At 56.9% G+C, this 21,769-nt stretch overlaps 1 protein-coding gene across 1 annotated transcript in view; it reads left to right on the top strand.

The window, feature by feature from the left end:
* The window catches only part of UNC13A (unc-13 homolog A), a 126,609-nt gene that overhangs the window by 23,790 nt on the left and 81,050 nt on the right, over positions 1-21,769 (top strand). The window contains exons 2-7 of the mRNA XM_034755596.1: positions 10,481-10,510; positions 12,872-12,971; positions 17,958-18,075; positions 18,949-19,072; positions 19,743-19,816; positions 20,119-20,173. Coding sequence (XP_034611487.1) covers positions 10,481-10,510; positions 12,872-12,971; positions 17,958-18,075; positions 18,949-19,072; positions 19,743-19,816; positions 20,119-20,173 — 501 coding nt within the window. The remainder of the gene's footprint in view (positions 1-10,480; positions 10,511-12,871; positions 12,972-17,957; positions 18,076-18,948; positions 19,073-19,742; positions 19,817-20,118; positions 20,174-21,769) is intronic.

Raw genomic sequence — 21,769 nt, 5'->3', positions numbered from 1 at the left:
GGGGCCTGGGAATGGTGAGGCTGGGAGGATGGGGGGCCCTGAGTGGGTGAGGATGGGAGGGTCTGAGAGGGGACAGCCCGTGATTGGGAGGGGTGAGGCCGGGGAAGGTCTGGGAGGCGGGAGGCTGGGAGGCGGGAGGCTGGGATCCAGAGAGAGGCGAGCCTTGGGAGAAGGCACAGAGCGCATTAGCTGAGAGGAGGGGGCAGCATAGGGGTCTGTAGGGGGCACAGAGAGGCTGCAAGCAGAGAGCAGATGCTGGGGGGGGGGTTAGCAAGACTGGAAACACCTCTCGCTCTCTGGAGGCTGCAGCAGCCTGGGGCAGGAGCCAGGCAAAGGTGGCACCCCAGAGAGAGAGGCAGGAGGCCAGGGAGAGCTGGGGCCTTGGGAGGGGACAAGGGAAGCCTGTGGGGGAATGCAATGAAGGGGGCTGGGCTTGTGGGGCTACAGGGGCATGTCTCTGTCCCCCTCCCCCAAAACCTCCCAGCTCCCATCGTACGCAGACGCCCAGCATGCTCTGGCCTGGCACCGAATGGGCCTGGTGCGTTATCAGGCAAGTCCAAAGTGCTGGCCTGGAAGATGGAGGGGGCCTTCCCGGGACGATACACTGTGCAGTGTGCAAGGGTCTGTCTGCATCACAGGGGCCACCTCCGGCCGCCTTCGGCCAGTGGGCAACTGAGCCAGAGAGGGCGCCAGCCACGTGCTGTGCCTCCATCCAAGCAGCCAGAGAACTGACCCCTCCCTCTTCCGCCTCCTCTGGCATGTTGACTTGTGTCTATTGCACATCTGGGCCTTTCACAGAGTGCTTCGGATTGTGCATCGAATTATTTCTTCCCAAGTAGGAGGCTCATGCAAATGCATCACTTTCCAGGGAACGAATGCACTTGCAAAAACTGGCGTCCCCTCCGAGAGAGCCTTTAAGCCACCCGAAAAGGGCTGGCTCCTCCGGTTAACGAGATCCTGTCAGATCTGATTTGGCCCCAGCTTTCACTTTTGTAAAAATAAACGTTGGCAGGAGCTAAGCTCTCTAGAAATGGCTCTGGGGTTATTTTAAATTCCAGCGGAAACAGAGTCGAGTCTTTAAGGAACTCCCCCCAGTTAAACCTCCCCCTGTAGCATTTGCCCGAGAAGCTGAAAGGAGACTAGCTTGAAATCCCAGCAAACGAGCTCAAAGCTCAAGGGATTCGAACTCCAGCCCTGGACGTGTATTTTGCAGAGCAGTGATGGAGAGCTAACCCTGTTCTGTGTGGGTAACGCGGCTTTGAGTGGATTTTGCTGGCGAGAGGGCAGCAGCTTTTTAAGAATTCCGGGTAATGTTTTCCAAAGCACCGAAATGAGCCAAACTCCACCGTAAGTCCTTACGAGGTGGTTTTTGCGCTGATGAAAGCGGTTGGACTGAGAGCCCTGGAGACTGACTCCATGGAGCGGGTACTGTCCGGCAAGTGATGCCCCTCACTATCAGTGTGTCTTGCGAGGGACCCGCCTCTAGGGCACGTCAGTCTCTGGACTCTCCTCAGCAGAAAAGGGCCAATCAATGCCAGCTACTGGAGAACAGGTGAGACTCACCATCTCCTCTCACACAGGGGACAGCCCCCAGGGGCTGCCTGTCTTTCTCCACCCACCCTGAATCTGACTGAGTCATCTTGACACAGCCAGGGGTATTGGGATCACAGGGCTGCCTTTCTGAGCCCAACGCACAGGGCGATCTTTCAGCTGGTCAGTGCTCGTTTACATGGCCGTGCAGTTCCGCCTGGGGGGGGGGGGTGTGAACGGCAGCGTGTTGTGCTGGAACTGCCCCAAGTGAATGCAACTGGTGTGAACTAAAAGGAACCTAGCTCACGTTTAGTTCACGTTAACTAGTCCTGTTTGAAAGAGCCTCCGCTCCGTGGGCGTTCCCATGGCTAATGCCGGTCAGGAAATTTGTGTGTGTGTGTGTGTTTGTGTGTGTATGATTCAAGAATACAAGAACATCCCAATTTTATAGGGACAGTCCCGATCTTTTTCTTATATAGGCTCCTATTACCCCCCACCCCCGTCCTGATTTTTCACACTTGCTGTCTGGTCACCCTAGCAGGAGGGGTTTGCACCCAGTGCAGACAAATTCTTGAACCAACTGAATAGTTCGCTCGACTCTCCGTGCACTTGAGAGACTGGCGGATCCCCAGTGACTCCTGCTGCTTTTCCTTCTGGGCAGGGAATGCAGGCGGCGGGACAGCTCCCCTGGCCCATTGTCCTGCAGGAACTGCTGAGGGGTTTAGCAGCTGTGTACCTTGGCCAGCTTCCCCGGAGGGTAATTTCACTCTGCAGCCCCTCCATTGTAGCAGGGCACGTTGTTCTGCTCTTTCCCTGCTGAGTGGCAGAGCTGATATTGGCGGCTGCGTGTCCACCCCAGAAGTGGCTGCATGTTGGCGACGGATCATAGTGATTTTTGTACATGTGCTAGGCCTGATTCTGATCCTACTTACCTCAGGGTGCAAATCAGGGGTAAGTCAGTGGACTTCTTAGGAGGCTCCTCCCCAGACTGGCTCTTCCCCGTGGGACGTGCTCCTAACTCTCACTCCAGTCTCGGGCCTACACTAGGGGCTGGTCTGCTCCGGGAACTTGCATCAGCCTAGGTACTGCCTCTCAGGGTGGCGGATTATCTACAGCGATAGGTGAACCCCCTCCAGTAGTGTCTACATTGAAGCGCTCCAGCTGGGGCACTGCTGGGCCTGATTCTGATCTGCGTTATGCTGGTGTAAATCAGGAGTGACTCCACTCCAGACAGTGGCGGTTCACACTGGTATAAGGCTGAATCCGTCCCCGGGGGTGAAGGGAAGTTATGCTCCTTGCCTAGGCTTGGGCAGTCATGCCGCTCGGGGTGGGGGGTGACATACCCTCTCCAGACACAAACCCCAGTGTAGACGCAGCTATGTCAACAGAAGAGAGGTTCTAACGCTATTCGGCAAGGAGGTGTTCCCATACTTCTGTGGGTGTGGGCTACTTCAGCACCACGGTGGGGCCCAGGCTGAGTAGTGTAGACGTACCTTTAATGGGCCCTACATCTTAGTTATGGAGAGTCCTTGGAGCCTGACTGTCCTTTCACTCCACTTTTACACCTTTCACCCCTCTTGTCACTGGGGTTACTCCTGCCGTGTCTTAGCTCAGACTCCAACACTTCTGAGCGCCGCAGGTTCAAAGCCTCTTGCGGTGGACTGTGTTAAAGCCACGAGGGGCTTTACAGCTTGGTTTCGCAGCTGGAACTCTCACTCTGTGCTGAGAACTAGATGTCCACCCCAGAGACGGTTGCATTTCAGCAGTGAGTGAAGTGACTCCATGTGCATATAACTTGGAAAGTGCTTTGGAAGGGTCCTTGGAGCTGGGCCGTGTACCATGCTAGGGCCTGAACAACGTGGCAGGCCTGCTGGAAGCTAGCAGAATCTCAGTGCGAACCGTCTGAGCCGCCTCTCGGGGGAGTTCTGCACTCTGGCAGCGATGTGCGGAATCAGGCCCTCACATCCGAGGGCACATCCTGAGCGGGTGTAAAACCAGAGTAAATCCACTGACTGGAAAGGAGCTACCCTGGCGTTACACCAGTGTAACTGAGAGCTCCGGGAGTGATTTGTCTCTCACCAACCCTGATGTAAATCAGAAGTAACTCCACTGAAATCTGTCATGTAAACTGGTGTGAGAGCAGCATTAGGACACTGATCTCTAACCTTGCCCTTTGTAAGACAGGGACCATGTTTTCAGGGAGCAGAAAAGGATGGTTTTGGGGACAGAAGCTGAGTGCAGACAGCGGGCCAGATCTGCAGCTGGTGTAAAGTGGTGTAGCTCCGGTGACTTCACTGGATCCATGCGGTTCCCAGCCGCAGAAAGGGGGAGCCGGGGGGAGACTGTCAGTTACAAACAGTTCCTCAATGAATTGATTTTCCCTTTGAAAGCAGCAGAAGGAGCCGTGTCTCTGGGATTTAGCTCACGAGCAGTGATGGCTCAAAACTGGGTCAGTGGTTTTTCCGGGGGTGGAACGTGCTGCCTGGAGAAGGAGATTTAACCCTCGCTCCCGGCCAGGCCAGAACTGGGCCACCGATTTCATAACAGCTCCTGTGTGTCCTGGGGGCGGCACGGGGGTGAGGAGAGGCTGACGTGGCTCCCGGCACTCATCCGGGCATGAGGCTGGGGCTGAGCGGATCCACGGGGCCTTGTGCCGCCTCTCGCTTGCCCTCCCCTAGGGGAAGAGAGAGGAGACTCCCCTGCTGACTCCGATCGCCGGTGTCGCTCCACTGAGGCGCGCGCAGTGGGTGATCTCAGCCCAGTGTCGCCAGCCCCCGCATCCCCTCCAAGTCAGCGCTGGGGGGGCTAACGGTCAGCTGTGCTGGGGCTGGGGGAGTCTGCGTCCATCAGGAATAGCTCCTGGGACCTACGCAGAGTTACCAGGGCTCCGGCTGACCTCTGGAAAGGCTCACCCCGCCCTGTGTGTCCGCACACCCCACCCCCAGCGAGCACCCAGTATGGCCAAGCACCGGAAGGATCCTGCTGGTGGCAGATGCTCTTCCAGTCACACCATCCTCTTGCTGGGGAGGGACCCCCGGGGCACGGGGTGGTGAGGGATGCAGAAGGAGTGTGCGGTCTCTGGAGTGACAGCCCTGGCTCATAGAATCATAGAATATCAGGGTTGGAAGGGACCTCAGGAGGTCATCTAGTCCCACCCCCTGCTCAAAGCAGGACCAATCCCCAACTAAATCATCCCAGCCAGGGCTTTGTCAAGCCGGGCCTTAAAAACCTCTAAGGAAAGAGATTCCACTACCTCCCTAGGGAACCCATTCCAGTGCTTCACCACCCTCCTAGTGAAATAGTGTTTCCTAATATCCAACCTAGACCCTCCCCCTCACTGCAACTTGAGACCATTATTCCTTGTTCTGTCATCTGCCACCACTGAGAACAGCCGAGCTCCATCCTCTTTGGAACCCCCTTCAGGTAGTTGAAGGCTGGTATCAAATCCCCCCTCACTCTTCTCTTCTGCAGACTAAACAATCCCAGTTCCCTCAGCCTCTCCTCATAAGTCATGTGCTCCAGCCCCCTAATCATTTTTGTTGCCCTTCGTTGGACTCTTTCCAATTTTTCCACATCCTTCTTGTAGTGTGGGGCCCAAAACTGGACACAGTACTCCAGATGAAGCGTCACCAATGCTGAATAGAGGGGAATGATCATGTCCCTCGATCTGCTGGCAATGCCCCTACTTATACAGCCCAAAATGCCGTTAGCCTTCTTGGCAACAAGGACACACTGTCAACTCCTATCCAGTTCTTGTCCACTGTAACCCCTAGGTCCTGTTCTGCAGAACTGCTGCCTAGCCACTTGGTTCCCAGCCTGTAGCGGTGCATGGGATTCTTCCTTCCTAAGTGCAGGACTCTGCACTTGTCCTTGTTGAACCTCATCAGGTTTCTTTTGGCCCAATCCTCTAATTTGTCTAGGTCCCTCTGTATCCTATCCCTGCCCTCCAGCGTATCTACCACTCCTCCCAGTTTAGTGTCATCTGCAAACTTGCTGAGGGTACAATCCACGCCATCCTCCCGATCATTAATGGCACTGCGGCTCCCATCTCCCTCCCTTAACCCTGCCAGCCTCCTGCTGCGTTACGTGTCTCCTGGTGGTAGGGGAGGCCAGGCTCCCCAAGACAGATGCCTGACGAGCCAGCAGGGGGTGGGGCCCGGCCCATCATATGCAGCGGCTAAGAGGATGTGATGTGTCCCCGGGCCGGTGGATCTGCTGTGACAGGCCCTGGGGGACCTCGGCAAGTGGAAGAGTCTGGTGCACAGAGGTTTCCGGCGGCAGGTCTCATCCCCTCTTGCATGAGGACTTCCCCCCCTCCCCCCGCCCCGCCCCCGCCACCTCCCCAGAGTGTTCACCGGGGATGGGTCCCGACGGCAGCTCTGTCTACGCATCACCTGCTTCCCCCAGCCCGTTCTGTGGAACTTCCAGGAGACCCCTGGCAGGTCTGATGAACGCTCTGGAATGAGACCGACTAGGGCTCTTAGACCCAGCTCTGCTGCTCACTCACTGTTGGGCCAGTCACTGCCCCGCTCCGTGCCTCAGTTTCCCCATTTTTAAACTAGGTGCGATAAACTCTTTGTTCCCTCCCATGGCTCTCGGGGGACACACAACCCGGTCCCTGGCCCTGCACAGTGCTGCGGGAGCGGGGCGCTGGGCTGCCGGGGAGGAGGGGCTGCCGAGGCCGATGCAAACGGCCCGACAGGCCAGCCGGCTCAGAATGCGGGGGGGGGAGCAAGGAGGAGGATCTCTACAGCTGCTCCAGAATCTAGCCCTGCAAGCTGCGGGGGAAGGGCTCTGGCTGCCAGAGCCCCAGGTGAGAGGTTGACTTTCCTGCAGCCTTCCCAGCCGCCCTCGTTCTGCCTGTGGGGGAATCCCGGACATTTTGAGTGATTTACAAATTCCCCCCCGGACGCTATTTTTAAACACAAAAAGGAGGACATGTCCAGGTAAATCCGGACGAATGGTAACCCTACTCCAAGCCCCCTTCAGCCAGCACTTTGCCCAAAAGCTCTCCCTGTTAGCCTTTTCTCAGGGCCACACTCCCAGTGTTTCTGTGGTGGGTGCTTCTCTGCCACCTTCTTTGCTCTGCCTCTCTTTTACCCACATGCCAGCCTTCACGAAACAATACCCAGCAAAACTCCTCCCACATGGATCTGCACTTTGGGGAGCAGGCTGCTGTTGTTTCAGCTACCTGGTTCCGCAAAGGAGCTTAATTGTTTCTTCCGTTTATCCCAGATGAAGGACAGCTTTTGCCACTCAACTGTTTCAACGAAGTTTCAACCCGTAACCCCACTTCCCCATGTTGCCATTCAAAGCCACTCCTCTGCACTGAGCAGCAGCCATTGTAATAAAACCGTGCGCCACGCCTGAGCCGCACAGCCATCTCCGCTGCGCGGCAGTGAGGGGCTGTTCCCTGCACTGCACATGTAGCGCTGGGATGGGCTGCCCATCAGGCGGTTGGACGGGGGCTGCTCCCCTACAGCCAACCCCCCAGCTTTGCAGGGGCTTGGTGGAGGCAGATGGAGACAGGGAGCCCATGCAGGGGCCTGGCCGCTGTGCGTTAAAGACAGAGGCAGCACGCAGGGCAGGGGAGTGGAGGACTCTGGGAATGGCTGCAGCGTGACTCGGCAGTGGAGGCCTGTCTCCCTGGGAAGCAGAGGCTGCAGGGCCGTCTGCCCAGACAGCTGAGCCCTCCCGGCCGGGCCCAGCTGTGAGCTTCTCTCATTGCACAAGCCGCTGAGGCCAGTATCCTCCTTGGGCTTCCTCCAGCTGAGTCGCTGGCCTCCAGCAGGCCTGTGGGAGCCCATCCTGCCGCCCAGGGAGCTCCCAGCCGTGGCCGGCTAATCCCGGCCTTGTCTCGTGGTTCAGTCCCGTCTCCCCGCATGGCACTCGGCTTCCCCCACCCCCAAGCCGCTGTTCTGTTGTCGGGAGGCCGATAAGAGATTTCCAACATGTTTCAACTCCTGCTTTTGCTCGCTGGCTTCAAAGCCAGCCCCAGCCCGTGAGCTGTGTGGGGGCTGCTCCGGGTGCCCAGACGGGGGCTGCTCCGTGGCTGGACTCCAGGCAGGTCCTGGTGGCCCGGGTCGGTCAGCGACCTGTGAGGCAGAGCTTCCTCTAGCCCAAAGGATTTCATGAAAATCCCAGATGGAAAAGTGTCAGCGGCTGCCCGGCCCCGCCCGGTCGGCTAAAGCGTGAGCCTTCGGGAGAGTGCTTTGGGCAGCGTCGCCTTCACATGCCTCCGATCCAGGGACTTCCCCTCTGCTCCGCCCCAGACTGGCTCTTCCCCACGGGATGTGCTCCTAACTCTCACTCCAGTCTCGGGGCCCGACTCTCCTCTCCCTCGCTCTGCTGCAGATCGACAGCAGCTCCACGGAAGACCAGGGGAGTTTTGGCCGAGTACCGGATTTCGTTAGCAGAATCGTTCCCCGTTGCATATGAATCTCCACTTGTGCTGGCGCAAATCCGTTACCATCGCCTGACTCGCTCCCTAAACGAGCCCCCCTGTGATTTGAAGACCAGGCGGCGCGTCCAGGATCTATTGCATTCTGGGAACAACGGGAGCTCAGCGTCGTGCTGGAAGTCGTGCTGGGAAAGCCAGACTGAGTCGGGCCCTTTAAAGTTTATTGAAGGAAACAAGGGGGTGAACCCTCACACTCCTGCCAGGGAGCAGAAAGGTCGACCTGTTACAGCCGGACTCAGCCTCGACTGCTGAGACGCTCCACTGGGTTATCCCAAATTCTGGGGAATATTTGCACCCTCCTTTCTTTACAACACAAACAGCAATTTCAGCAGGCCTAACCTAGGGCAGCTATCTAATGGGTCCTCGGGAGCAATTGTGGGGAAATACTGGAACAAGGAAAGACTCTGTGAGAGGGAGCACAGTGGGTGTGTCTCGCCTGGTACAATCTGCACTGAGCTGAACGCACAAAGCTGACTCCCGCAGACTCCTAGAACTGGGAAGGGGGAGCGGGAACCCATCCCACGAGGGGATGAAACCAAGAGCCTTCCCAGTTGTTCATCTAAAAACAGAGGGGTAGGGAGAGGAGAGGAGGAAGTGCCCTAGCTCAGCAGTCAAGGGCTCATCTGGAAGTGAGACTTGAACCTTGGCCGTCTAGACTATTCTGTGGTGGGGTTCTCCCCGGTGGAGTGAGTCTACTGTGTATAACGACTTAGCGATTCATTATGGCAGAGTCTGAGAGAGACACGGACTCTGTGGCCCAGTGCTTGGGGCCCTGACCTCAGACATGAGAGGCCCATGTTCCAATCCCAGTGTTTCTTCAACCTGGATCCCTGCCCCCTCCAGGGAGTGCCCTTGCTACCAAGTTATTCTGGGGTCTCTCTTCGCTTCGGTCCAGGACCTGCACAAAGTCTCATCAAACCCAGCCCTTTCCCATGACCAGTTTTGTCCATTTCATCAAGACACGCCCGACCAGCGCTGCGGCAGGGCACAGGAAAGGAAATCACTAGCTAAACGGTGACATGTGCCGCAGTAGCATCCAGCGAGACACTGGCGTTTCCTGAACCAGCAATGTGCAGGGGAATCGGTTTCCTTTGATCTTGAGAGTAATGCCACGTTAAAACCGGGCCTTTATTTAGCAAGACAAAGGCTGCTTGTGTAGCACCAATTCTGACAGTTTAGGATTTGGAGTTGTCTGGCCATTATTGGGGTGGGTGATGTATGTGTGGGGGAGGTGCGTGCATGTTGTGCTTTATGGGGGAGTACAGTACTGTCTCGTGGCTAGAGCGCTGATCTGGGAGCTAAGACGTCTGAGTTCTATTCCTCGCTCCGGCTGCCTACTCTTGGGTGAGTCACTTGCCTCTGGCTCCCCTCCCATCCTTTGCTTATCTCATCTGTTTAGATTGTAAAGCCTTTGGGGCAGGGACGGTCTTTTAGTCGGTCTTTGTACAGCACCTAGCACGGTGGAGCCTCTAGGCCCTGCCCCCTCATAACAATACCTTCGCTAAGTGACCTGTATAACGGGTGCAAGAACACTCACCTATTTCACAGAGCTTTTGCAAAATTTAATTAGCATCTCTTAGGTGCTTTGCTATCTGTGGATGACGGGCACTGTTCCAAAGAGAGGAGGAGGAATTCCTGACCCTGTCTATCCAGTAGAGAGCAGTGGTCCTCATGTATCCTAGCCAGCAAGATGCGAGAATAGGTCTCATGACAAGGTCACAGCTTCCATTCAGTGCAGGCCTAGTGAGAAAGACACCTGACGGTCCTCCCAGGACTCTGGGTGGTTCTCATTGCATGAGAACAGCAGCAAAGCACGGCTGAGAGCCCTCCAGCCCCTCCCTGTGTCCAGAGCGCAGCACAATACAGATTTGAAGACCCCGGGGTTTTCCACCGCGCTGTTTTTCTGGGGCCAGCAGACAGCGCTTTTAAGATCAAGTCACTCGTGTCAAGCATTCGTGACTGCATAGCTGGACACGAAGGCAGTGGGGATTGGGGAGCGCCTGTGAGTGGCCCGAGGCTGAGAGGGGGGCCAAGACACAGAGGCCAGCACTTTTCCCAGAGGTGTTTGCTAGCGGGGAGGTGCTCCTTGTCTCAGTGGCATTTTGAGATAGGGATGGGGCCCAAGTCTGGATCCAGGCCCGAGTTCCAAGGGGCTCTGATCCAGGGAGTGGTTACACCCGGGACACGGATCCAGACCCAGTCATCCCCACCTTTCAGGGTTGTAGGACAAGGGGTGACTGACTGCACCCCAAAAATCTCAAAGACACAGGAGGGTCCTGACCTGGGCCCAAGCTGCCAGCCTGCATTGCAATGGGCACTAGCACATCCGGAGCTGGGGGGGAGCAAGGGGCCCCTGGTTTCCTGCAGAGAGGGGATTCTCCAGCAGGTCTCGGCCTGTCTCACTAGGAGTGGGGACAAGACGGGGCCATTAGCACTTCCCAGGCGGGTCTCTGGGCCTGGAAGCTAAAACGTTTTATTCTCTCTTTGCAGTTAAAAAAGCCAAGTTTGACGGGGCCCAAGGTAAGTTGCTCCCGCTACCCCTGGTCACATGGGCGATACGGGTGCCTGGGGCAGGAGCCTCTCCCCAGCAGCACTGCAGGAGGGGGCCGGGTTTCCCACAGGGGGTTAGTGTGGGTCTGACTTTAAAAAGCCAAGTGGGCTGCTGAGACGAAGGGTCATTGAGGGCCCCTGGGTGAGCAGCTTGGGTTTGCTGGGGATAACGCGCAGAGGGAATAGGCAAGAGGAGCCTCGAGGCCTGAGGCAGGGGCGCCTGTACCCCTGAGCTAGGCCTCGTTCTAAGGACTCATGGGGGGGCCTGTCCCAGCTTCCCCAGGGTTTACCGAAAAGGACCAGCAGAGACAAAGGACAAAATAGAGAGGAAGTGGGGTCCAGTGGTTAGAGCTGGGGAGTTGGTGTCAGGACTCCTGGTTCTATCCCTGGCTTTGGGAGGAGAGGGGAGTCTAGACACACGTGGGTCTCACACACACACACACTGCACCCACGTCTACAAGCATACTATACAGACCCATACCTATGCTGTGTGCACACATACACACACACACACACACACACACACATCTCACTGGCTTCCTTCCTGTGACGCCTGGGCAGGAGGGCTCTTTTCACCCCATCTGTGAAGAGCTGGGGGGCACCCCGCTCCGCTCCCGCACCTGGGATGGGAAGGCCCAGCAGCTGTAGAGCAGGCATGCAGAGGGGCTTTGTTCTCTAGCTCCCCTCCTGGGGGCAGGAACCATCCAGAGCTGACGGAGTTTGGCCCCCTTGTCCCCTGTTCGCACAGAGCTCCAAGCATCAGGGGAGCTGAGCCGGCACCAGGAGCGCCCCCTGCTGGAGAGCGGAGCTGCTGTCAATCTCCCTCTGCCCCTGCCTCTACCAGCGCTGGCCTGGGAGGGTGGGAGGTGTCCTATGCACACAGCCAGGGGTCAAGGTGGGGAGCGCCGAGTGAGGCCCTGCGGGGTGGGAGCAGGGGTCGAGGGGGGGAGCCAGCCAGGCGGCCAGAAGCAGTTCTGATGAAACACCCAGCAGGGTGAGCGACGCCCCAGGTTCTGGGTGGGGGGAGGGTGCTGAGCTGGAGGAGAGGAGCCAAGCCACTCTCGGTCTAGTCACTCCTGGACACAGCCCCTCTGCAGTCCCCCCACACACACCTCTGCAATGTCCCCCACCCACCAGCTGGTACTGCCATCTCTGCCCAGGGAGAGTGAAACGCAGAGTGGGTGGACTGAGGGGCATTAGCAGAGCCGGGGGAGGAGGGGCAGATCCCAGGGCTGGGCTAGCAGGGGGCTGCGGGTCAGGAGTGAGGGGTGTTAGCAGAGCTGTATAGGACAGTCAGGTCAGATATGCTGCATGTGGGCTGAAGCAGAGTCGGGAGCTGACCATGCCCCTAGCTGGCGACAAACTCTGCTGAAAGTTCTTGTGTGGGACAGTCCCAAAGTCTAATCCCTCCTGTCAGGGATCTGGCGTGGTCTGTAATGACCGCTCCCTACGGCCAATGGCTGGGTGTACTGCAAGGAGGCGGATCCCAGTCCAGGGACCCTCTGGCGACAGCCTCACTCTCCTCCTTCTCTTCCCTCCATCTGCCTACTTCCCTGGGCCGCTCCCCCTACCGCCCCGTGCACCCGCTAGGCCCTTCCCTTCAGGGCCTGCAGCCTGGCAGGCCTCAGGCTAGAGCTCCACTCTGCTTCCCTGAGCCTGCCCAGCACTGCGCTGTCCTGGGTGCTGATCTCCTGCTCCAGAGACAGACCTTCCCCTGTCAAAGCCCTGGGACAGACTCCCTGTGCCCCTCCTGAGCAGCCTTTTTATAGGGCTGAGCCTGGCCCTGATTGGCTCCCAATAAGCCCTTCTCTGATTGGCTACCAGTCTACGCAGGCCCACTGGCCTGTTGCAGCCTAAATTCTCCAGGAGTGGGGCAGTTGCCCCGCTACTAGGGCCGGCTCCAGGGTTTTGGCCGCCCCAAGCAGCCAAACCAAAAAAAAGCCACGATTGTGATCTGTGGTGGCAATTCGGCAGGAGGTCCTTCGCTCTGAGCAGGAGTGAGGGACCGTCCGCCGAATTGCCGCCAAACAGCTGGACGTGCCGCCCCTCTCCGAAGTGGCCGCCCCAAGCACCTGCTTGGTAAGCTGGTGCCTGGAGCTGGCCCTGCCCACTACAGAGGGCAATGCAGGGAGAACCTCCCTTGTGTTGGCTGGAGACGCTGCATGGGGACAGGGAGGCCCCTGGGCTGATGGGAAGACCTGTGGGTGGCCTTTGAGGCTGGGGATGGGGAGCACGAGGTTGTCTGACCCGCCCAGGGGGCTCGCGGTGCCCCTGACCCAGGACGGGGCTGATCCAGGCCCAGAGCTCCACCCTCTGCTCCCTTCCCTGCAGAGAAGTTCAACACCTACGTGACGCTGAAGGTGCAGAATGTCAAGAGCACAACCATCGCAGTGCGGGGGAACCTGCCCTGCTGGGAGCAGGACTTCATGTTGTGAGTACTCCCTCGGGTGTGGGGGGGCAGGGACCTCCCGCTCTTGGGGGGGCTGGTGTCAGAACATAAGAATGGCCAGACTGGGTCAGACCAAAGGTCCATCAAGCCCAGTATCCTGTCCACCGACAGTGGCCAACACCAGGTGCCCCAGAGGGAATGAACAGAACAGGTAATCATCAAGTGATCCATCCTGTCGCCCATTCCCAGCTTCTGGCAAACAGAGGCTAGGGACACCATCCCTGCCCGTCCTGGGTAATAGCCATTGATGGACCTATCCTCCATGAATCTATCTAGCTCCCTTTTGAACCCTGTTATAGTACTGGCCTTCACAACACCCTCTGGCAAGGAGTTCCACAGGTTGACAGAGCGTTGTGTGAAAAAATACTTTCTTGTGTTTGTTTTAAACCTGCTACCTATTAATTTCATTTGGTGGCCCCTTGTTCTTGTACACCTCTACCCCTATATAACACTGTCCTCGGGAGCCAAAAAATTTTACCACATTATAGGTGAAACCACGTTATATCGAACTTGCTTTGATCCGCCAGAGTGCGCAGCCCTGCCCCCCCGGAGCACTGCTTTACCGCGTTATATCCAAATTCGTGTTAGATCGGGTCACGTTATATCGGGGTAGAGGTGTATTATGAGAAGGAGTAAATAACACTTCCTTATTTACTTTCTCTATACCACTCATGATTTTATAGACCTCTATCATATGCCTCCTTAGTCGCCTCTTTTCCAAGCTGAAAATTCCCAGTCTTATTAATCTCTCCTCATACGGAAGCCGTTCTATACCCCTATCATTTTTGTTGCCCTTTTCTAAACCTTTTCCAATTCTAATATATCTTTTTTGAGATGGGGCAACCACATCTGCACACAGTATTCAAGGTGTGGGCAAACCATGGATTTATATAAAGGCAATCTGATATTTTCTGTCTTATTATCTATCCCTTTCTTAATGATTCCCAACATTCTGTTTGCTTTTTTGACTGCCGCTGCACATTGAGTGGATGATTTCAGAGAACTCTCCACAATGACTCCAAGATCTCTTTCTTGAGTGGTCACAGCTAATTTAGACCCATCATTGTATACGTATAGTTAGGATTATGTTTTCCAATGTGTATTACTTTGCATTTATCAACCTGGAATTTCATCTGCCATTTTGTTGCCCAGTCACCCAGTTTTGTGAGATCCTTTTGTAGCTCTTTGCAGTCTGCCTGGGACTTAACTATCTTGAGTAGTTTTGTATCATCTGCAAATTTTGCCACCACACTGTTTAAGCCTTTTTCTAGATCGTTTATGAATATGTTAAATAGGACTGGGCCCAGTACAGATCCCTGGGGGACATCACTATTTTCCTCTCTCCATTCTGAAAACTGACCATTTATTCCTACCCTTTGTTTCCTGTCTTTTAACCAGTTACCAATCCATGAGAGAACCTTCCCTCTTATCCCATGACTGCTTACTTTGCTTAAGAGCCTTTGGTGAGGGACCTTGTCAAAAGCTTTCTGAAAATCTAAATACGCTATATCCACTGGATCTCCTTTGTCCACATGCTTGTTGACCACCTCAAAGAATTCTAGAATTCTAGTAGATTGGTGAGGCATGATTTCCCTTTACAAAAAACATGTTGACTCTTCCCCAACAATTTATGTTCATCTATGTGTCTGACAACTTTGTTCTTTACGATAGTTTCAACCAATTTGCCTAGTACTGAAGTGCGGCTTACTGGCCTGTAGTTGTCAGGGTCATCTCTGGAGCCATTTTAAAAATTGGCGTCACATTAGCTATCCTCCAGTCATTTGGTACAGCAGCTGATTGAAATGATAGGTTACAGACGACGGTTAGTAGTCCTGCAATTTCACATTTGAGTTCCTTCAGCACTCTTGGGTGAATACCATCAGGTCCTGGAGACTTATTACTGTTTAGTTTATCAATTTGTTCCAAAACCTCCTCTAATGACACCTCAATTTGGGACAGTTCCCCAAACCTGAGCCATTCTTTTTAGATGACAGATTTGAGGATCTCCCTCACATCCTCAACAGTGAAGACCGATGCAAAGAATTCATTTAGTTTCTCCGCAATGGCCTTATCATCTTTGATGGCTCCTTTAGCATCTCGATCGTCCAGTGGCCCCACTGGTTGTTTAGCAGGCTTCCTGCTTCTGATGTATTTTAAAAAAATTTGCTATTACTTTTGGAGTCTTTGGCTAGCTGTTCTTCAAATTCATTTTTGGTCTTTCTAATTAGGTTTTTACATTTCATTTGCCAGAGTTTATGCTCCTTTCTATTTTCCTCACTAGGATTTAACTTCCACTTTTTAGAGGATGCCTTTTTGTCTCTCACTGCTTCTTTTACTTTGTTGTTTAACCACAGTAGCACTTTTTTGGTTCTCTTACTATGTTTTTCATTTGGGGGAAACATTTAAGTTGCTCCTCTATTATGGTGTCTTTAAAAAGTTTCCATGCAGCTTGCAGGGATTTCACTTTTGGTGCTGAACCTTTTAATTTCTGTTTCACTAACCTCTTCATTTTTGTGTAGTTCCCCTTTCTGAAATTAAATGCTACAGTGTTGGGTTGCTGTGGTGTTTTCCCTGCCACAGGGATGTTAAATTTAATTATATTATGGTCACTGTTACCAAGTCGTCGAGCTATATTCACCCCTTGGACCAGATCCTGTGCTGCACTTAGGATTAAATCAAGAATTGCCTCTTCTCTTGTGGGTTCCAGGACTAGCTGCTCCAAGACCAGTCATTTAAGGTGTCAAGAAAGTTTATCTCTGTATCCTGTCCTGAGGTGACTGTACCCAGTCAATATGGGGAGAATTGAAATCCCCCATTATTATTATTGAGTTTTTTATTTTTATAGCCTCTCTAATCTCCCTGAGCATTTCAGAGTCACTAACACCATCCTGGTCAGGTGGTCGGTAATACATTCCTACTGCTATATTCTTATTTTCCAAGCATGGAATTACTATCCATAGAGATTCTATAGTACAATGTATTTCATTTAAGATTTTTACTTCATTTGATTCTACGCTTTCTTTCACATCTAGTGCCACTCCCCCACCAGCACGACCTGTTCTGTCCTTCCAATATATTTTGTACCCTGGTATTACTGTATCCCATTGATTACCCTCATTCCACCAGGTTTCTGTGATGCCTATTATATCAATATCCTCATTTAATACGAGGCACTCTAGTTCACCCATCTTATTATTTAGACTTCTAGCACTGGTATATAAGCACTTTAAAAACTTGTCATTTTTTGGCTGTCCCCTATTGCATGACGGAATCGTATAAACGATAAAACCCACGTGCCACACAAGCTCCACAAATCCTCAAAATCAGGCGCGCCCCAGATAAGCCGGGACGTCGGGGGCTCGGGTGCAGAATCCCCGGAGCTAGCAGCAGGAACTGAGATGGTCTGTTGCCCTTAGCTCTTCACCCTGCCCTTATCTCTAGGGGTCACTGATCTGGTACCTGCCCCCTGGCCTGGGGCAGCTAGACGCTGAGTCTCCTGCAATGCCAAGTCAGGCACCAGTGGTTTGAGCATTGGCCTGCTAAACCCAGGGTTGTGAGTTCAAACCTTGAGGGGGCCATTTAGGGATCTGGGGCAAAAATCTGTCTGGGGATTGGTCCTGCTTTGAGCAGGGGGTTGGACTAGATGCCCTCCTGAGGTCCCTTCCAATCCTGATATTCTATGATTCTATACCTCTCCCATCCCCTCTCCCTCCCAGAGATGCTACTATGGGAGGCGGCTGTGGCACCAGGAGTGTCTCAGGTCACCCCGCCTTCGATGGGTGGCCTGGAGAAACTCCTGGCCCCTCGGCGGCCCCCCGGCCATGGAGCCTGCAATCGGGTGGGGGGAAGGGGAGGCATCTCTTGGCGCACCCATGGCCGTTGGCCTTGCTGGACCCCCAGGTGGGTGCCGGTTCCCTGCTCTCTGCCTGGGCACGAAGCCCGAGGCACTCGACACACCGGTGGAGAGTTAGAGAGAGCAGGCTGCCAGCTGAGCCACTTCAGTCTGAAGAGGGGGCCTGGGGAACCGGAGCAGGGTAATTCCCTGCCCGTCAGCAGTATAAACACTGCCATGTCACAGAGAGAGGGGCACTGGGCAGGCCTGGAGGCCACAGCTAGGCCCAGAGCCCAGGACTGCTAGGAACATGGCGGCTGTTAACCCCCAAGCCGAGGCAGACCCTGGAGGGATCCCAGCAGCAAGGGACTGGGCTGCTCCACGTGACAGGAAACCGCCTCTCCCCTTTGCTCCCTCATTTTGCATCCATCTGCTTAAAACATCAGACACGAGCACGGCCCAGACTGGGGCGGGGGGGCTGCAGGCTGGGGGGCTGCAGACACAGCCGGGACTCAGCAAAGGGCCCTAATTACCGGCACTCGAGTGACGCTCCCGTCTCAGGCCAAACACTCCCACAGGAGATTAAAGTGACAAGGGTCAAACCGTTGGCAGCTCCAGATTCGTCCTTGCTCGGAAGCGGGATCCTCCGACGGAGGGAGACTCTGACTTCTACGCAGCGAAGCGGGAGGAGATTCGGAAGCATGTTGGCCTGTGTTAAACTCACGCCTCGGATGCTGGGAAATTCAAACATTTTTGTAGGACCTACCAAAGAAACAAGTGCCCCTCCCCCCCCCCACAGTTAACTCACAGACACGATTTCCAGAGCTGTGCTGTGTCTAGATGACAAGTCACAGCTAGTGCAATCTTGGGAGCTGGCGCTGTCTACCTAACCTCCCTCTGCCGTGTTCCAGCGCTGGCTCAGGGGGGCTCCCAGCTCCCGCAGTCCCAACCTCTCCCAGCAGGGGGCGCTGTGGGGAGTGGGGCAAGAGCACTGACTCCCAGCCCTGTGGCACGAGCTCACTCATATGTGGGGCCTGATGGGGACGGGGGGCCAGCCTGCCCAGGGTCGTGGGAGAGGCAGCGAGCCAGATGGGGCCAGCGCTGATGGGCACGTGGTCGCTTTGCTTCCCTTGCAGTGAGATTAACCGGCTGGACCTGGGGCTGACGGTGGAGGTGTGGAACAAGGGGCTGATCTGGGACACCATGGTGGGGACGGTGTGGATCCCCCTGCAGACCATCCGGCAGTCCAACGAGGTAGGCACAGGGCACTCTCCCCAGCAGGGCCCAGACAGCAGCCACTCCCGGACCTTCCTGGCTCTCTGCCCTTCGGAGCCCGGACTGGGCATCGCCACCTGCCGGCCTTCTGGGGGTGGAGCGAGGGGAGGGTCTATGTCTGCGGGGAGGAGGGACCAGTGCCCTGGAAGAGCCACCCGTCCCCTGGACCCCCAAGTCCCCTTCCTGTGCCAAGGCTCAGCCTCCTCCTAACCCCCAGGGCACATCCTGGCAGAGCCAGGCGGGTGGTGCCTGGAGACAGGCGGGGAAGGGCCTGCTTGGGGGTGGGGAGGGTCAGCCTGGGGGATTTGGGGTTCTCTTCCAGCAGCTGGGAGGAAAGCAAGGCTGGGGGGGAGGAGGGGTCTCCAGGGTGCAAAGGGTTAATGATGAGCCTGTGTACCAAGCCCTTGTGTCCCCTCCGGCGATTGGTGCTCGAAGGCGCCATGGGGCAGGCTGGGGATTTAGCCTCCCTGCCCTGGCACTGCTCCTGTGGGCAGGGAGGAGCTCCATGACCTGGCACTGCTGCAAATCGTCCTCTCCTGAAGGGGAGCTCGAGGCAGGGGGCGGGTGGAGGGGACGTGGCTGTCCAGACAGCACAGCTCTTTGCTATGGCTGCTAGCAGGAGGGGGAGCAGGGATCTGGTACTCAGGACTCCTGGGTTCCATTCCTGGCTCAGGAAATCGCTGCTCCCCTTGTGCCTCAGTTACCCTCCCCCGGCACACAGAGCTGTGAGGCTTAGCCTCATGAAAGGGCCAGAGCAGGGGAGCATGGCTGGGTTATTTGCCAGGCTGGGAGAATCTAAGCAGGGCTTCGTTCCCCTGGCGTCTGTCCTGACCCCCCAGTTATCTCCCCTAGGAGGGCCCCGGGGAATGGCTCACCCTCGACTCCCAGGTCATCATGACCGACAACGAGATCTCTGGCACCAAGGATCCCACCTTCCACCGCATCCTGCTGGACACCCGCTTCGAGTTACCGCTCGGTACGGTACCCTCCCCAGGGCCAGGGGGCGAGAAGGGCTCCTGGCCTGTGCCCCCATCCCCGTCATGTGCCCGGGGTTCTCCCTCCTTGGGGATATTTCCCTCCTCACACCCCAGCTGTGTAGATGAAGGGGGATTGACAGAGATGGGGGCCCCAAAACTGGAAACGCAATGGGGGTTGTGGTTCAGGATTGAGGGGCACTGGCAGAGCTGTGGGGCGAGCCCAGGGCTGGGATAGCAGGGGGCTGCAGGTCGGGACTGAGGGGCATCATCGCAGTCCTTTCCTGGCTCCCCTCCCTCATGCCATGTGCCTGACCTACCGCTCCTCCCCTCCACCCTCCTTTCCCTTCCAGTGAGGAGCTGATCAGGGCGTGGGGCTCCCCAACTCCACTCCCACCCCCCAGGCTGGAGCTGGGAGCCCTGGTTCCTGCTCACCTCTGGCCCAGCCCTGCCACCCCCCTTCCCTCCCTGCCCCACAGATCCATTTCCCCGCCCCCAGCACCGGCTGTCTCTCCTCGCCATCCTCTGCTCAGCTGCAGGCCCAGCCAGAGGCTGGCGCCATGACCCAGAGCTGGGCCCCCATGTACAAGGCCCCAGGGGCTGCGTTGGGAGGGAGGGGCCGGGCCGCGGAGACCCCACGGGCTGCTGGCAAGGGGGCCTCTCTGCTTTCAGACATCCCCGAGGAGGAGGCCAGGTACTGGGCGAAGAAGCTGGAGCAGCTGAATGCTATGAAGGATCAGGATGATGTAAGTGAGCCCTGGGGCCTGGCACCCCCTGCCGGCCCTGATCCCCTGTGTGAGTTCACAGCTCCCCCCCCTTCCCCCGGCACTGCTGGCTTGGGTGCATTCAGGTGGTGCCTGGCTGGGCGAGCGTGCCAGGGCCTCACTGGCAGAGACAGGACCAGGGGGACGTCCCACGGGGATCTGCACTGAGTGCCCTGGGAGTCTATCATAACCCCCCTGAAGGGCTGCGGGGCCGAGGGGGAGGGGGTCGGGCCGGAGACTGCCTGGCCGGGATGCCTGTGACCACCCCTCTGTTCTCTCCCCAGTACGAGTTCCAGGAGGAGCAGGACAAACCGCTCCCCGTGCCCGGCTCCCAGTGCTGTAAGTACCGATCACCTCCAGCATCAAGCCCCCCACTCCTCTGGGCCCGTGACCCTCCAGCTCCCATAGAGCTGGGTCACAGGTGCCTCTCAGGCCGGACCCCGGGTGGGCTGGATGGTGCCTGGACGGAGCTGGGGGGGTGGGAGGAGTTTGTTTGACCCCCCAGGTGAGGTGGGGTGGGGATGATCATAGGGCCCGTGTCTCCCTTGCCCCCCAACACACAGTCCCTGCCCCGTTCCCGTGCATGGCCCACACCGCCCCGATTAGCGTGGGGACGACGCCTCTAGCCTGCACCCTGCAGGGTTCCCAGCACGTCGCCCCCTCTGGGTCAGCAGCTGCAGCTGGGGAGGGGTCTGGGCTGACGACACGCCTCAGCCTTGGAAGCAGGGACTCGGCCTGGGTCGCTGGAGACATGATCCCCCTCCTCTGAAGTCCTTGGCCCCCTTCCCTCTCTCCTTCCCCCTGCTCTGTCTCCCTCCCCTCCTCTGCCGTGTGTTCGCTCTCCTCCGCTCCAGTCCTCTGCCTTGGCCTGGGACGCTTTGGAGCAGGGTCGGTTCAGCTCGGCCCATGTCTGGGAGGCAGGTTGCCTGAACGGGGTGGGGGGAGCAGGAAGGGCGGGGGGCGGTTGGGACGGGGCTGAGGAAGAGCTGACAGGGATGGGGACTCAGCACTGGCTTAGGGAGAAGGGTCAGATCTGGCCGAGTAGCACCGAGCCTGGAGGAAGCTGGGGCCGGGTGGCCCTGCTGAGGTGGGGAAGGAACTAAGGCATCAGGGCTGGAGCATTTGGGGTAGGGAGGTGCCCACGTGAAGGCAGAGTTGGGGGCTGGATCCTCCCCATATCTCTTGGCTTTGCAGTGAGAGGTGGCCCCACCCAGCCCAACTGGCAGCAGAGTCGCTGGGTGACCCTGAACCACTTACTCCCCCCCCCCGCACACACTCCGTGCCTCAGTTTTCCCCTCTGCGACATGGGGGCTCGTCACACCCACCTCAAAGGGCTGTTACGTTGGGGCAAATTGGTCAGTGGGCCTAGTTCTCTCCTGCCCTAAGGCCGGTGAGGTCAGTGGGGTTACCCCAGGGCCCACTCTGTCCCATTAGTTCTGAGCCAGGCGTGACGTCCCTCAGCGTGGCCTCTGGCCTCCTGCATTTGCTCCCTCCTTCTGCCCCAGGATTTCTTCCCCTGGCTCGCTGTGGCACAGAGGGCGAGGAGCTGCGTTGGCAGCTGCGGGCTCCGGCCTAACGGCTTGTGGGTCTTTTTGGCGCGCTCGTGTTAGCGAATTCGGAGAACGACGACCAGCCGAGATCTGGCCAGGGAACGGGTCCCCCAGGCCCTGGATGTGGAGATGGCGGCTTCAGGGCCCAGTGCCAGTCTCTCTCCTCCCGGGGAGGGGGGGCAGAAAGAGGGGCTCGGGATGCCCGGAGCAGCCCCACAGCGAAACACCCCAGCCCCTCCCATCCGGGGCGAGAAGGAGGCGACCCAGATCCACCAGAATTTAAGAGCCGCTCCCCCTCCCTATGCTCTTTCTCCCAGCCTGCCCCGAGCGTCTGGATCTGCCTCTCACAGACCCCCCGCTCTTCCCCCTGCCCCACGGATCCTTG

The sequence above is a fragment of the Trachemys scripta genome, chromosome 22 (genome assembly GCF_013100865.1).
Source record: "Trachemys scripta elegans isolate TJP31775 chromosome 22, CAS_Tse_1.0, whole genome shotgun sequence".
In the NCBI taxonomy this organism is placed as follows: domain Eukaryota; kingdom Metazoa; phylum Chordata; order Testudines; family Emydidae; genus Trachemys; species Trachemys scripta.
The sequence above is the reverse complement of the archived record's forward strand: the minus strand, read 5'-3'. Positions and strand labels throughout refer to the sequence as shown.